This window comes from Galleria mellonella, unplaced genomic scaffold (genome assembly GCF_026898425.1).
Source record: "Galleria mellonella isolate WM207_F2 unplaced genomic scaffold, CSIRO_AGI_GalMel_v1 utg139, whole genome shotgun sequence".
Lineage (NCBI taxonomy): Eukaryota > Metazoa > Arthropoda > Insecta > Lepidoptera > Pyralidae > Galleria > Galleria mellonella.
Genome location: NW_026441995.1, coordinates 10415741 through 10433340, shown reverse-complemented (window position 1 = coordinate 10433340; position 17600 = coordinate 10415741). Strand labels below are relative to the sequence as shown.

At 31.4% G+C, this 17600-nt stretch overlaps 1 protein-coding gene across 1 annotated transcript in view; it reads left to right on the top strand.

The window, feature by feature from the left end:
* Window positions 1–6555: 6555 nt before the first annotated feature.
* The window catches only part of LOC113512862 (cytohesin-1), a 54884-nt gene continuing 43839 nt past the window's right edge, over window positions 6556–17600 (top strand). Inside the window, 2 exon segments of the mRNA XM_052903287.1 lie at window positions 6556–6759; window positions 8487–8764. Of these exon segments, the coding sequence (XP_052759247.1) occupies window positions 8552–8764 (213 nt within the window). The 5' untranslated portion in view covers window positions 6556–6759; window positions 8487–8551.

Genomic DNA, 17600 nt, shown 5'->3' with positions numbered 1-17600 from the left:
AGCCGCCAATCCATATATACAGACTCTTGTGAAGTCCATAATAGAGTAGTATAATTTTGATACAAGACTTTAACGCCAAGTTTGATCCGAAAACGCCTTTGTGATTAATATTATCCGAGAGAATTAAACATTTTTAAATGTTTCTGACTAATTATTTAAAAATGTCTCTGTTAAAAAACTAAAACGTTAATAATGGAAAATAAGATTTTTATATAGCTATTACAAAGTATTTGTATTTTGGTGGCATTATATACTATAATATTTAAGTTTTCCGTAGGAAAATATAAAGCGTGTATACATGGCTGTAGCTAGGGAAGGGGGAATTAAGGGGAAATGCTTACCTTACCTTGACTTACCTTGAAATGAAAAGGCCTTAATAAAATGAGACAGACTTACTTTTTTGAAGTCACTAAATTATGGCTTCTGTTCTACTAAAAAGTTCTTTTGCCCTACCTTAAACTTGGATCTAGCTACGGTCCTGAGCGTGTGTAATATTTAGTGGTAGATTTATATACAACTTTTTTTATGCTTTCTTTCGCTTGCAGAGCACTTTTTAAATAATTATTCAGAAACAACGAAAAATGTTAATTTTTTTAATTCGGACAGATTTTTCATTTTAGAATGCTCTTAAATACATTAAAATTTATAAAGTAATTATGCATAATATAAATACTTTGTTTCTGCCTACCCTAATAATTAAAGAAGTACTTATATTATAATAAACATTAATTTTTAAATAGAATCGTAAGAATGAAAAACAACTTTCTAATATATATTAATAAAAAAATTATAACTTTCAATTATTCTAAATAGAATGCGAATAATATACTATTTATTTTTTCAATTAAATTCTATTTATTTTCTTCCTCATTCCTATTATTTATTCTGCCAGTGAAAGCGAGATAACAATAGCAGTGGTAGTAATTGTAGTTAGCGATGAAATTATATTGTACTTCTTGGGTTCCGAAGTATATTTTTTGTCATGGAAAGGTTATAATTTAATTTTTTTGAGTTAGCAATACTGGTGTGAGAGCAAGCTAGCAAGTAAATAAATATGGCCGCTACCCATTTAATAACCATGTAAAACTCTTGTTTTTATTTTCTAAATACTTTAGACATGATAAGTGAATTTGAAAATTTGTCCCTGGGAGGAAATAACGCTGCAAATAATCATGGAGACCCGTTTACTCACACCGGTAAGTTTATTATTCATTTACAATGTTGACGTAGAAGTTGTTTTTCAATACATGACCTCAATGGCTTGGTTTTTTTTATAATTACGTTTATACTAATAATTTTATTTATGTTTACAGAGTTGACACCAGAACAGCAAAAGACTTTGATCGATATAAGACGGAGAAAAACTGAATTACTATTGGAGATACAGGTAAGCAATTTAATCTTGAAATTTGATGACGATGATTTGAAATTTGATCCCATAATTGAATGAAAGAATGTTTCTATTGACATTATAATGTTTAAGATAATCCAATTATATAGGCACATAATTTTGTATACATTTGCCATGCAAATTACTATTAATTAAAATAGAAAAACAAAGTTACTAATACAAAATTAATTACAATTATAAGTTATTAATTACACACGGTGCAAAATTGTAATCTAATTGTTATTCAAGCATTTGGACAGGTATTACAGTGATTTGTAAATTATTAAATAAAACAATCGCATATTATTAATTATTTAATTTCAAGCAATAATATTATACTTTAAGGTTTTGTTCCTCCAAATTACAACTTCACTCATGATTATTTATATGGGACTAACATGAATGTGAATCTTATTAATTTCTAAAAATCTTTTCAAAATTGGTATAGAATGGATGAAACTATTTTTTATAATTAAAGATAATGGAACGGTAATCCTGCCTGCACTATCGGTATACACTGAAGGGGTACCAGTGAGGGATGATAAGTGAGGATGCAAAAGCAAGTCAGTTAACCCATTGTGATGAATTCAATGATAAATTAGTCACGATGGTTTCCAGGGAAACAACATGGAGGTCGATCTGATAGGGTATATTGATAGCAATGGGGACTAACCTCCCCATTACTAACAATCCCTTCCCCCTGGGTGAAGGTATAGTGTCACATACACTTAAAATATTATATAGGTTAATTTTTCTCCTTTGTCTGAAAAGTTCTAATCATCATTACTATTAAGGGAAAATGGCAGTTCACTGATTAATATCTGTTGCCTGGAACACAAAATATTTTAAAAATAATTTCTCAAAATAGAAAGAGAATATTAGAAGGGAATACACACATAACATGTTCTATGTGGGTGAAACTAAAGTAACATACACATAACATAGTATTAGATAATTCACTATTTTGTGCCCACTTTTTACTTTTTTTTTTTATTACTAACACTGCAGTCTTTCTTCAATTACATTCAGCAAGTACATATGAGAGTAGAATAATCAATGACATCAGTCTTTAGACCTTGTCCTGACTATTACAAATACAACAAAAAAAGGATTAATCAAACAGTTTCAGCTGTTCTGGAGTGATATACTTACAATGAACAATTGTTTTTTTTTATTTATATAAATAATTATTTTTAATAGAAGTAATGGAATGGCAATCTCCCTTGTGCTATTTGTGTATGCTGCTGGCTCATTAGACAGATGAGTGTATTGAATGTTTAGACTTATATGTGTCCTATATAATAGCATCATCCTCATTATATCAGCCATTAACTATGCACTGCTAAACACAGGCTTTCCCTTTGAAGGAGGGAGGTTGCCAGTTGTTGCCGTGCTTGGCTAACAAGTTGGCATCTACAGTTACACTTTTTTTTTATGGGTGAAAATGAAATGGTAGCCCCACCTGCGCTAACGGGATAAGCTGGTGGAGTACCAGTGAAGGGTGATCGATGAGAATGAAAACAGGCCAGTTAGCCCATCATGATGAATTCATCAGGAATTAACCATGATAGTTTCCAGGGGGAACTGCGAGGAGGTCGACCTGGTGGGGTATATTGCTAGCAGTGGGATTCTCAGTCTCCATCACTAACAATCTCTTTCCCCCCTACAGTTACACTTAGGTGATGTTTTAAGAGATATGCTACTGCCCATCCCTCTACCATTAAGTCCTATATAATATTAATGTCTTTAATAAAACTGGGACTATTAGAATATAACCAGCCTCCCAACATATATGGCAACCCTTGTCATATTTGGTTGTTGAGCTGCAGTATCTTGTTAGTGTGTAATATAATATATTATAAATTATCATGAATTAAATATAAAATTATTTCTGAGCTTATTAGTGCATAATAGAACTATTTTAAAATGTTAATAAATAATAAATTTTGTAATCATGTGATTTTTGGTTAATCAGTCGGGGAAAGGACAATTATTGTTATTACCCAAAATGTAAAAAGTTATTAATATGGAGTATTATTGAAGAAAAATTATTATTTAAAGAGATCTCATCTCAATATCTCATCTCTATACCCTCTATAATTGTCATAGCAATCACTATGACAATTATAGAGGGTATAGATGATATTGATAAGGTTATCACTGTGGAAGACTATAACTATAAATATAAAGATTTCCCAATGAGGCAACCGTACAGGTGGATACACCAAGAAATGGCTAACTGGCATTTACAAAGAGTATCTAGTTTAAGGAAGAATTTCAGCTACGTCCAGCAGTTCACATTGTAATGATCAGTGGACATGTTTAAAAAAGTGTAGTGTCAATATGAGTGTTAGTGAGTATACTAATAAATATGTAATGACTTCATAAAAACACATAATAAATACTAAATCATCATCAGATTTTATTAAAAAATACTAAATCATCATCATATGATAGTTAATTATTACTAATATTTACTGAAATAAATTATATTCTTATTTTTATTTTTTTTGTGGCTTCTATTGTGTATAAATGTTTGTTTAATAGGCAATGATCTATTATTGTCCCTATTATTATTTTAAGGTATATTTTTTATCTAGATATAAAAAATGTTTTGATGGTCCTATGGCTATAGTTATATGAATATTGAACTCGTCAAATTGCATTCTAAATAATGGACATCAATTGTACCTTTGACTATATCAGATACTTTTCATGTGAAAGTGAAAAATGAGATACATTGTCTTGTGTATCAATGATGGCATCTAAAATGTACAGAAAAATGTATAAAAAAGATATCGATACAAAAAAGGTGATTTCAGTCATTTTACAGACAAGAATCATATTATGTACTAGTTATGTGCTCTTACAACGATTAACCAAAATTATCCTGATTAACCAAAAATTGTTGAGTTACATAGTTATAATGATGAAAAAGGCTCAAAAATATGTACATATTGATTATTATTATAAATGAAATAAGAATACGAAAATTATACATGAGTACGTACAAAGAAATTATAAATATATCGTAATTGCTTAGAGATATACTAATATTAAATATAAAGAGAATAGTTAGTTTTAAAGAGAAGTTATTGTAAGACATGATAATACAAGCAATTAGATCGATTCGCCTTTTGCATTTTACACAATATCATCTCTCTCTCTCTCTTTTTATTTAAGAGTTTCCTCTTGTCGGTGCAACTAATTAATGCATCTTCTTCCAGCCAGTTCTATCCCAGGCCATATCTTGACCTCCCCATACGATATGACACCTAGTGATTCTTTTATCTGGCCCACACAACATCATACATTAGAAAAAATAAGGAGAGTTCCTTGATTTATTAATACGAGTAAAAATGATTTTATCTTTTATCCACAAGTGGCCACGTGGTTATATTTAGATGATTACTAAACATATAATAATATGAAATGATATTATTGAACAACTGCAAAAACGTATTTGTAACACGTTGTCGTGATAACAAGACCAGAAATGGTTTGTGAATTTTAAAAACCAAATTCGATTTTATTTAAAATTCGCTATATTATAGAAGTTTTGCCTACTTCAATTACGTTTATTAATTATTGAAAATATATATTACCATAATTAAAAATAGTCTTATAGGACTTAGGGATAATATATTTGATAAAGCTGGGAGTAATTCACAAGTTCCGCTCGTTTTCAGCCTTCCACCTGAAGGTGAGGTTCATCATGAGGTTGAAGTCAAGTCAGTTAGCCGTTCCTAATGACGAATTCACTAGGAACTGTGGTTATTTTTTATTATGTTCTAACCATTGGCGAGTAGAACTGTTTTATCTTCACTTATCTCATATTGAGAACACTTTGTAGGTGCATTGAAAAAAATTTGCAATTCGTGAGTAATATGACGTACATTCATCTGTCTCACCATAATATGGTGACTCAGTTGAGATAGCGATTACTTTTCACCATGGATTTTCGTAAATATTAAGAAATGTTAGTGTAAAAAAATTATTAGTAAATATAAAAATACTTTGGAAAATGCTTAGGTTAGTCAATGAGTTATTAATTAAATATTAATGGGTAAATAAATATTATATATAGGTTACTTAATTGTACTTCAAACAGTTAGTTATCTGTATGATTCATGAATAAATGACTCATTGTGAACTTCTACTGCCATATAAATTTCAGTGTTCCCATATATTATTAAATTAACATATATTTATTTTTTTCTAGTTTTTTGCTCGTTACTTTGTATTCGTGGATTTCAAAGTAGGAAAACCATTGCCATAGATCACTACTGGACAGCATATGAAGATAAAATATACATCAGATTTTAAGTTAGACTTTCAGGAATATAAATGTAAAAACCGCACTCAATTTGATGCATTAGGTTTTGCGTTATGCCGGAACAAATATACAGACAGGTAAATAGTCGATTTACAAGTAATTGTTTTGGCATTTATTGGTTTTGTTTTAACCCTTCATATTAATTTTTATTAAACAATTATCCCATGTCATCATCCCATAATTTTATATCCCCATGTCCCATCATCATGAAACCATCGTGATTATATTTAAGAAGTAATTTTCATCTATCATCCTTCACTGGTGCCCCGCCGTTGTACACCGATAGTGCGGGCGGGGTTACTATTTCATTATCACCCATAAAAAAAAAATAAGAGCAATAGGCGTCAACACAATAGCTTTTGGATATTTTTTCTGTCTGTATCTGTTCATATGTTTGTTTTGGCATCACGCAAAATCTACTGCATCGTACTGAACACGGTTTTCATAATTGAGTAACTTAAAACTGGTGCATGTTTTATCTTGATACGCCATCTAAAATTGGTCTATTTCATTGGTTTTCCTACTTTTTAAATCCATGTGTACGAAATAGCGGGCAAAGGCTAGTCTTCTTATAGTCTACTAAATATTAGTAAACCTAATACATTGGTCGATACCTTATATATCAGTTGTAGTTTGACATTATTTTCGTCACCTTCGACCTATTATAGGCTATTATAGTGTCGTCAAATTTTCTAAATATAGTCCTTTACTATTCCTTTTTTGGAAGCTTTGTTACGTCTGTACAAAATCACACCCCTGTTTCATTTCATTCAATACGCGAGTGGTCTGACGTAAGCCGTCAATGCATACCAACTACTATACCTACTGTAGTAAGTCAGTCAGTGTCAGAGAGCGCGCCGAGCTGGCGTGTTGCATCGCGCGTTTCGTGAGGTGGTGTCTGTCACTACTAACCCTGGGCTGTGTAGAAAGTTCAACAAATATTTTGGTGAAGTGTGATTTGAAAGTACAAATATAAAAATAGTTTTCATTCATAAAAAATTAAAACGTGGTGCGTGTAAAATAAAATTTAATCGTAAGTTCTCCAGTGATAAGGCGGATAAGTGGAAATTGCTGTGATTTTGTTCGTCGTCAGACGTCAGGGTTTATTTTGTTATTGTACCTTATTGATTTTGATTCCGTCATTTTGTTTTTCAGCTTTATTTTTAATAGAATTCTTTAAATATTCTTAATTTTTTTTAAAGATAATTTTACTTTTATCTTTTATTTGTAAATATTACTAATCTCTTAATCTTTTTTAATATTCATATCTTTTGTTCTTAGACATATTTGACCTCTATGAATTGCTAATTGTAAGGTCTTTTGTATTTATTCATTATACCTAGTTAGGTGACTAAGGTATGTCATGTCTTGTTATACGTAACTGAAGAGATCGCAATATTGTCGATTGTAATTATCATTTTCTACCTATAGGTAGTGGGTAGATTATTAAACACAAATGGGTATGTTATATTTATGATCATATTTATCACTTATAACAGTTACTTATTATTATTGTTTAGACATTTACTAGACATACCTAATTGACGTTAAATTAAAACAGCCTCTTCCCGTATAGGCATTTTCTTCTTTTAGAATAGGACAGTGTTTTTGTTATTGATAGCATTTACTTTTTAGCAGCAGCATTTTTTTTTTTCTAAAATAGTTACACTAATAAGTACCTACTAACTAGACAAGTATTTTTCTAAACTGGTTTGAAACTTAATCTATTTTATAGTTTATGTGTTAGACTAACTTGTCTGAATTTCGTAAAATTTATGTAATTTGAATTTAATTCTTTTTAGTTTGTAAATCATATTTCTTCCGTTATACCTAATTTGGCATCCGTAGACAATTACATAGGTATGATGAAAAGTGAGAACTTTTCAATTTAAAGTTCATAAGGGCAATGATTCATTACTATTTGTTATTGACTCACTGAAATTGATGTTGATGGTACAGAATTCTCGCACAACGGACAAAGTTCGCGATTCATCAGTTTTATCACATTTCCTTTGTCGTTTCCGCAGCGTTGTGGCCGCCATCCAGCTCCGATAACAAACTAGGGTCCACATTGCCTACAAACAACAAAACATTGTACCATTGTTCTTTTCTGATCACATTCAGTGTAATTATCCATCTGTAATTCTAACAACTGTCGTACCTAATCAAAATCGCAGGACCTTGGTTAACTAACGCTATTTCATTTGTAATAGACAAGACTATAATATTACTATTGTATCTTGTCTGTCTTTCATAGATATCTTGATAACGAGTCGTATTTTTCGAGAGCCTTGTCACAGACGCGTAGAAAGATAAAGCACTTTACATACGTATATGCAATTGTCACGGTGCCAAACTCAGCTGGCGTCCGTGTCTATCTTCAGTCGAGTGCGTTCCTTAGCTGGAAGTGTATGGCGCGCGATGTGTTTGCATGTCCGCCTGCTCTGCGGTGCGCTGTGGTGGCCGGTGCTGGTGCGTTGCGCTCGCGCAGCACGCACCTACGACGACGACTATGATCAGGTGTGTCATTGATGCAACTATTTGTGCACTGCGCATACCAACTGTTTATATTGTTAGCTTCACATATTTGGCAATTATGTACCTACTTCGGTCCCACTATCTGATTTATTCGGCAACGAGCAATCACGCAATTTTCCACTTTAATTTGCTTTGTTTCTTGGCTTTCATTAATTTTTGTTTGGGCTTTTAGGTCACGTGTGATATTTAGTTTTATTAATATTAGTAAAAATCGGGTTTTAGAAATTGTGCGAAAGTTGGCAGTACTTATAGTGTGATGTGTGGAGTGCCTTGGCACTTGTGAAGTAATGTTTATCAAAGCCGGGCCGGGAACGGCCGAACAGGAGCGTCGTGGCTCTGTCTCCAATTGGTTTTCATCATTACGGCGAGGTGCTGGACGACGCAAACGCGAGGAATCCGCTGTGCCGACGAGTTACGGATCATTAGGCAGGAGGAAAGATGGGGGACAACCACGTGGCAAGACGCGATCCGCCTGGGACCTTACCACCATTGCAAGACTGGTCTGTATCCTCTCATTCGACATAGTTTACGAACACAAAATAGCGTGACATACTGCGCTGGACACCACATTTGGCTGTTATCCAAATGCGCTAGATCGATCACGGACTTTGCGTCTGCGTACGGAATAAAATTATAAAAGAATTGCATTTATTTTACACATATTTCATAGTTTTTTTAATTTATCGACAAAACCACAGTAGGTATGATTAGACTAGCATTATCAGAATCCCCGTTTAAAGGAAAACAGTGCATTGCTGACTCATAAGCACTCACAACAATAACACAGCAATATTATATTATTAAAAGTTATACTTTTAGTAGAAACAATTGTGTAAAAAAGTTTAGATTGGTAGTTAACTTTATTCTTTAGGTATTTTATGAAATTTAGGCTTTTGATTGCTCTTATCAGTGTAAATAGAGATTTCTACACTACAAGACTAGTACAGGCATTTTGTATTAGGTATTAAAATGCAAACATAATTAAATAATTTTACATATTTGTCAATGACAGTTTAAAAAATGTTCTTATATTGGATAAAAGTGTTAATCTTATTATAAAAAAATTTTTATAACCTGTTCTAGATATTTTGTTAAAGATAATTAAATTATCTTTAAAAATGGCAAAAATGTGCATGTAGAGTTATAAACTTCGGTATGAACTGTGAATTAAAACTATGTTAAAATTGTTCAACAGAAGCAGTACATACATCTTATATCATAGTATTGTTTTCTGATTGTTTTGTGCTGTTATAAGACATCTGCTGACTGACTCACATCTTATCACTAGCCTAAATTCTTTTCAATGATATCAATGACTTATCATCTGTTGTATATAAAAATTTAACCAGTTGCTTACCTTCACATTTTTGTGTATTCAGATGAATACAAAATATTTTTAGATTAATTTATATTATGGCAGAAATTTTGAGCATAATTTAATATATTATAATTAATATTCTTGCACTTATATATATTTAATTACCATCATTATTTTGAAGGTAAAATAAATTTGAATATGTATGTAGTTGTAAGAAACCAAGCATTGTAGGAACAATGTTTCTATGATCAAATAAAATATAATTCTTCTGTAAAACTGTTATGGTACGAAACTGATAACATAGTGGAACTATCTTCCTTATCGCAATCAATTGTTTTGTGCTATATTTCCGTTGTAATAGTATAATTTCAAGGACACGACCTTCAGTAATGAAGAGGACGAAGAGAGAGAGTATAATTTCGAGATCGTCAAGTGATTTTTAAGTAAAAGAATTTTTTTACTAAAAAATATGTTACAATCTCCTACCAAATGTTGTGGGGTTTCTTCATTATTAATTATTTTTACACAATATATTTTTTAATTTCAAAATGTTATTCTATATTTATTCTCCATTATTTATTTTTCTTCTTTCTATTTCACTCTTTATTTTCTTTTTCTTATTTTTTATTAAATCTATCTCTGAAAAAAATTCTTATTTAGTAATTTTAGAGAACCGAGTTTCAAATATTCCTTATTCAATATTATTATATTATATAATAATATGGTATTTAATATAATACATAAGTCGAGAAAGTGAAACGTAATAATAATATAATAAATATTTATAAACAAATATTCGAAGCTAGGTAACGACTTAAATTTATTTTTTTTATTAATAAATTTTAAAACATGATATTAGCCAATGCTTAAATTACAATATGTAAATGTATGTAATGTTGCAATTGAAGACGACCTCTTGGTTAGATACATACTATATGTATATTTATTGTTTAGGGCGTCAAAGAATACTAACAAGTCCTTTTCTTTTGTTGAAACGAACGTTTGTTCTTCGTGTATGTTGTATTTGCATGAAATTATTTCCGCATTGTGTGCGATCGCAATGCGTGAGTCACACTATAACCAAGCCTAGTTTTGTATTTCAACCAAAACACCTTAACTTTGCACGGGATCATACTAAATTTTTTAAAAATATAAACAACTGTTTCGTGCGATTGTTTACATTTGTGTTCTTTTATCAGTTTTGGTGTAGCTTGCTTTCAGTCTGTAATTTTGTTATGGCGTTCTTAAATATTGTTATTTTAAAACTCAATTTTGTATTTTTTTTTTGTTATTTTTCCAATATTTTTCATAAATATATATTTATTCTACGAAAGATGACAAAAATCTTAACAGCGTATTATCTTGCAGAAGCATAAAGTGGCATTGGATAGAAATACTTGATTGGCTTAATTAATATAACCTTTAAACCCTTTTGTCGTGACGTAAGTCCGTTTTGGGGATTCTGGGGATGTATTAATTTTGATACCCATCGCTCGCAAACTCTCGCCAGCTTTCGCTTTTATGTTGAGTAATAATTTGGCAGTGACAATGTCAGGTCACATTTGTCTTTGGATAATATACACTTCAGTTCTTGTCCTGTGTACATTTAATACAAGTTTTAGATTAAAATAAACGACGTTACAGATGTATTGACGTGCTCGCATTCCATGACTGGGTGAAATAAAAAGCCTACATAAAAGGCTCGTCCATGCATGACACGGTACGTTGTACCTTTCTGCAATACGCCCCTGGTATTTTAAATAGAATTTGTTTTTGATGAGAGATCATGACAATACACTGGAAAGGTTTTTAAATAATATTTTAACATCTGGATAACATGTCAGTTTATGAAGAAACAAAATGTTGATAAAATTATAAGATACTGTTTTGTTACTTGCTGTTTGGTTTTTTACTATTTGATTTTGATAGATGATAAAAGTAGGCTTATCCTTAGGTCATCTTACAAATACAAATCTATTCATGTAAATATTTATTTATTAATTGATTTAATATGTTTAGTAACAATTTAGAAATCATAATTTTTATTAAAATATCTACATGTGAAGTCAATAGCATTTAGTAATTATGCCTAATTAAAAATGAGTTACATTATCGTCAAAGTAATAAAATATTTAAATTCCAAATACACATTAAATGTATGCGAACTAATTACTAATATTAATAGATTAGTCGTCACTATACTTGGATGAATTTATTAGCAGATTCATTATTTTATTTAGTACCGCAGAAGTCATGGATTATATATTGTAATGTTTTTGTGGTAAATATATTGTTTTCTAGAAAAAGTATATGAATAAGAAGTTTTTTGATGCCCCTAAATCGTTATCACATCATCGATAAAAAAGTTTGTGATTTCAGAAATCGTACTTGAAATTAAAATAAGTTTTTGAAAATACGGTATGTTATTAGAATTGTCCAGCCTGAGGTTCTATATTTAAGAGAACGTTCGATATACAGTTTCTAAGTGTCAAACCATTCTTGTAGAACTATTGGCCTAGAATAGAAACATTTTGTTTTAGGAATTCAACATGTAAGATAATGATATTTTAATTTAAATAAAATAGCTCCAGTTGTTTACTTTCTGTGAGGGTACACAATTAAACATCTTATTGTCTTATATACAAACATACAAAAACAAAGGCAGTCGGGTAAAAATTAACAAGTTGATAGCATGCTTATCCATCATCGCGTGCAATTCTTGACAATAGTAATTGTTATCCCAGATCCCAAGAATTAGTAACACTGGCGGTGGTCTGCTTTTGACGTACAGTTTAGTCTTGCTTGGATCTAGTTAATAAAATGAACATTCACAATTATCGATAATATAGGATTCATTTTTGCTACAAGTAATAATAACCTGAATCTTCCACACAAAAGGTTACAAAGACGAATACTCGTGGAGATTATTCTCACGAATTTTTTATTGCTTCCACTGTAATTTACAAATTTGTTCGTTTTTATTTATTTGTATTTTAAACGTTTAGTTCATAGGACACCTTGGGATATCGAAAAACGTAAAGTGCATTTCTAGTATCTGGGCCATATATATATCATTTAATTAAAGAGTAACAAAATTAAATTCCACCACTAATCATGTTATTTGGTAATCAATAACTAATTTTATTAATACAGTATAGATGATGTAAAAATAATATATTTGGTATAGCGATCAATTATATTACCAAATGGGATAATAGTTGTCGTCTTTTTGATGTGATTTTGATTTGATCTCACATCGATTGCGTCAAACGGCAGCCTGTTGTTATGGTCTTCATTGTCTGTAATAGACACTAACTTCACTACATCCGCATCGTCTTAAGCAGATTATTGCGTTGCGAAACTGCTTATGTAATTTACCAATTTGTTTTCGGCGTATTCTTCGCCGCGGAATCTAATCGAAAAGCGCCGATCTATTGGCCTTCCAATTCTGTTTAGCGTGATTTTACTAATAGGCAATGATTAACTATTCCGTGGTATGTACAACTCGCACATTGTCAAGTTTTTGCAAATTTTCTCGTGTTCTACATTTATAATACGTAACATTTTAATTGGAGCATGCATTTCATTGTATCAATTATATTACCACGGTTACGATTTAATACAATATGTATCACATCGTGGGAGTTTATAATTTCTTAATATGAGTTTAATTAGATAATTGCATTATTATCATAATTATCATCATCATATCGGCCTTTAACCGTACACTGCTGAACATAAGCCTCCCCCTTGGGGGGTTTTGCCAGTAGTTGCCACGCTTGGCAGGCGGATTGGCAACCGCAGTCAGGCTCAGAGATGTTTTAAGAGGGACGCTGCTGCCCATTCCTCGCCCTCCCTTAGTCGTCTTTTATGACACCCACGGGAAAGGAAGATGTTGTCTATTCTATGCCGGGACCACACGGCCAATTGCATGTGTATATGTAATTTGAGTTGTTAACTCACTTTAATTAGCCTCATGCTTTTGTCAACAAATTACATATATATGGACATGTACAAGGTTTATTGACATAAACCTTGTACATGTCCATTCTATATTAAATATACCTTCATTTACTTTCTTCTTTAGACCACAACGAATTCAGACCACAATCAGTTTATTTTTATCTTCGGTTTAATATTTCTATTCATAGTTATAAGAATAAGTTTTCAAATGTTGTGGGCGTTAATAAAAAAAATTATACTTACAAAACAATCTCAATTCTCGTGAAGCCGTAAAGATCGCGGCCTTGTTTTTCAGCACTTTCATGGAATCAATGCTGTCACATTTGGCAGATAGACTCGAATTGTGGGATTCCTTTTAAATACATACTTATTTAAATAGATTAGATATAATTGTGTATTTGCGAGCGTTGCTCGTATTATTTTTAGTTACTAGTATTGTGAACCATAAATTCTACATACAAACATTTATAATGGATCACAAACTTTATGATGTACATTCGTTTATTCAAAATAAAAAAAAAATTCTGGTTTTGGTAGCATGTCGGAAGACATCATCAACGATCAATCGAACTTTATATTCAAATTTTTAAATATATTTATTTTCAATTAATAAAAAATAATACAATTTACTTGTACTTCTCAAATCAAATTTATATAGTTTCATGACAATCGATTAATCACACAAAGCTAGATATTACGTAATTATAAGGATTCGATCATTGCGCGACTTTGAAAGTTTAAAGTTATTCATATGTGCAATGCTCCTATTAGGAGTGTTTGTTGTCTTATGAATGAGAGTGATCCAGGAATAGCATCTGTCAAGACACGGAGGGGTGCCTTGACCTTGTCGGGGTGGTGGGGGCCGAGCCTGAACGCCACGGTCGATGTCTCGTCTGACTAGTTTTACTTTGGATTATAAATGGCGCCTATACACAATGTATGTGAATGTTAGTACATCAAATAATCTTATAGATTGTAGTATTGCTAATATTTGGTCTAGGTTATTTGTCTTAACTGACGTAATGTTTTTATATCAATTATAAATTGTATTTGTAATTAGCTAAGATAGCCAGCAAATATTTCGTTATGTTATTAACTAGAAAATTTTCTAGTTGTTCTATCGCAAACCCGGTTGTTTCGATTTGAAGGATGGGATACGATTGTAAAAGTACTGGACAAGTTGCAAAATAGGAGCAAACAGTTTTGACATCTTATTCATAAAAACATCAAATCTCTTATAAAACCCGCCTGCGCTATTGGTATATATTGGCAGGACACCAGTGAGTGATGATAGGTGAGGATGAAGCAAGTCAGTTAGCATATCGTGACGAATCAAACAATAAATCAATCACGACGGTTTTCAGGGGGAACCACCAGGAAATCGACCTGATAGGGTATATTGTTAGCAATGGGGCACCATTACTAATAATCCCTTCTCCCTCCAAGACAGTGTACTTATTATTTACAATTGGTTTGTAGGTTTTAGTTTTTATGAATAAGGGGGTTAGAATTTGTTCGAGATCGATATACTCGTATTTGCTTTAAATTAAATTGAGGTATTGAAGATTTAAGTAGATATTGGGTAAAGTACCTATTACTGTTATATACACAGGTTATCACTGAAGTTCATGAAAGTGATCAAACTTAAAATTGGATATTGGGTCTATTTAACCGTCGTAATAATAATTTTGATTTTTTATCGGAATTTAGATAATATTAGAGCGTTTGTTTTAAACTGCTGATCTAAAGTGCGAGTTTGTGTTGCAGCGAAACTATTCTCGTAAGGAGTGCTGACTTCTCCAGCTCTTTCTTTTACTAAATGTCTTGATTTAGATGATTTACTAGACTATTCTGTACTTTTCATTCCTTATGACGTCAAATTTTAAATAATTATATTTTTTAATATGTTGATGTACTTTGCTACAGTTTGTTTATTTCAGTAAAATAGGAGAAGGATAAGATGAAATTTTCATAAGCCCTCCCAACACTATAGATTATGAAAGGGGGTATGATTAAGTTAGTATTATCCTTAAGCGTACTTATGGATAATCTTCGACTTGGAAACGTGTTTCGAAAGGAGACGATACAGTTCAGCAGTAAAAGTATTTTATTAGACGTACGAATTGTTTTTAAGTAGTAAACTTCCTAGTCGTTTGAATGCTATTTTCTGGTCACTAATGGTCTCTTATAGTCACAAGCCCTTAACAGTTTTTTAGTACTTTTGTTCTTTTGTATTTCCAGTTGACTGCTTTTAAGATAGTAGGTCGTTTAGGGTTTCCAAGTGATTTTTCTTGTAACCATTGGAATTTACAATTGGTGCCGTATAACTGATGTAGCAATTAAAAGCACTTGACTATTTCGTTAGTATATAAGTTATATATCATCATTATACCTATTAGCTCTTAATTACTACTCTACTACAGAATATAGGCCTTCCCCATAGATGGAAGTGTTCTGAGCGGGCCTAAGGAACGGTTCCGAGCAGTTGCATCCACTGACTCTCAACAATGTATTTGAGCTCGTCACTCCATCTAGTAGGGGTTCGTTTTACACTGCGTTAGCTTGTACGGAATTCTTGTTGTTTAGTCACATGCAAAATGATATATAAAATACGTTAAATATAAAAAGATTCAAATGGATTGTCAAAAAATTTTTTAACAACTACATTGAGTATTTGAAGGTCCTAATGTTTTTTCTGTACAGTCTAGTTAGCATAGATTTTTATGTAGTATATTCATTGACTCATTATAATTAATAAGGTATCATACGTCATGCTCATGCTACTATCGTACGTGACGTGAATATTTATGTCATACACCCGCCTGGCCTTGTTGTTGTCACAGTTGTGCTAGCCATAGCAGAGGATAGGGGAAGCCAATACTTCCCCATCTCTATTTATATTTCACTTAGTTAAAAGCTTGTTAGCTTTGAATATCAAAAAAAATCTGCTCTGTCAAAAACGAAAATTTCATTCTTATAGGATTCTAATGATACTCCTTACATCTTAATCAGTTCAAGCATTTCAAAGTTATAGTGAAAACTTACATACATATTAGCAGTAGAGTAAAAATCGTGTTGATTTCTCATTAAAATTTCTTGAAATTATTGTGCATTATCAAATATTTAAATAATATTAAATAACATTTGTATTTTTTTTAAAATGGTAATTAGAATTTAACATGAAGAAAATTTGCAAACTTTTCTCTACTAGTTAGATTGAAAACTGGCATAATTTTTAAAGATTTGCTTATGTAACCTAAATAGAAATCTATCAAGCTGTTTAAGCTACATCTTTCACCAAAGTTCAGAACAAACATACAATTGAAAAACTATTCTCTTTTCTTTGGCAGTCAGGTAGAAATTCAAGGTGTCAAATTATATTGGTACCCTTATAACTTACACAATGTCCTTGATATTTGCGGTAACAGTATAGAGTGGATTCTGTCAGTAAAGTGCAACAAAAGTTACCACTCCAAACGCTGTCCTTTACAAAGTGTGCCATCGTGCAACAGATTGGAACGCTCCCATGGGGGAACTAATGCCCATTGAGTGGCTCACTGAAGACATAATGAAGACCCTAGTTTTTTATTGTGGGCTACACACAGGGGGCCACTTTTTAGACAGCTTTTTTGTGTACTCTCCATAGTTTTAGTGTGAAGGAGGTATCTTGCTTCATCTAAATAATATCTACAATGCAAATATAGGTAATACCTACTAACAATAAGAGGTAACTAACGTTAGCATATTCTAAAAAAAAACAGGTTTCGCTTAAAAGACACATATAAAAAAATATTATATATATTTTTTATGTGTCTTTTATACTTGTATTTTTGAGAAGAAATTGAACAAAATAAAAAGAAGTTTCTGTAGTTACAATTTTATTTTAAAGTATAATGCATACACAAACAAGTACACTTCTAACAAGACAAGGTGACATACAGACAAATGCTATTATATACGTTCTGTAAATTTACGATTTTCCGGCAATTAATATTGCAATGCTGCCCATAACTTGACTTTATTATTCATATCTATTCTATTTATATGTTAACCTT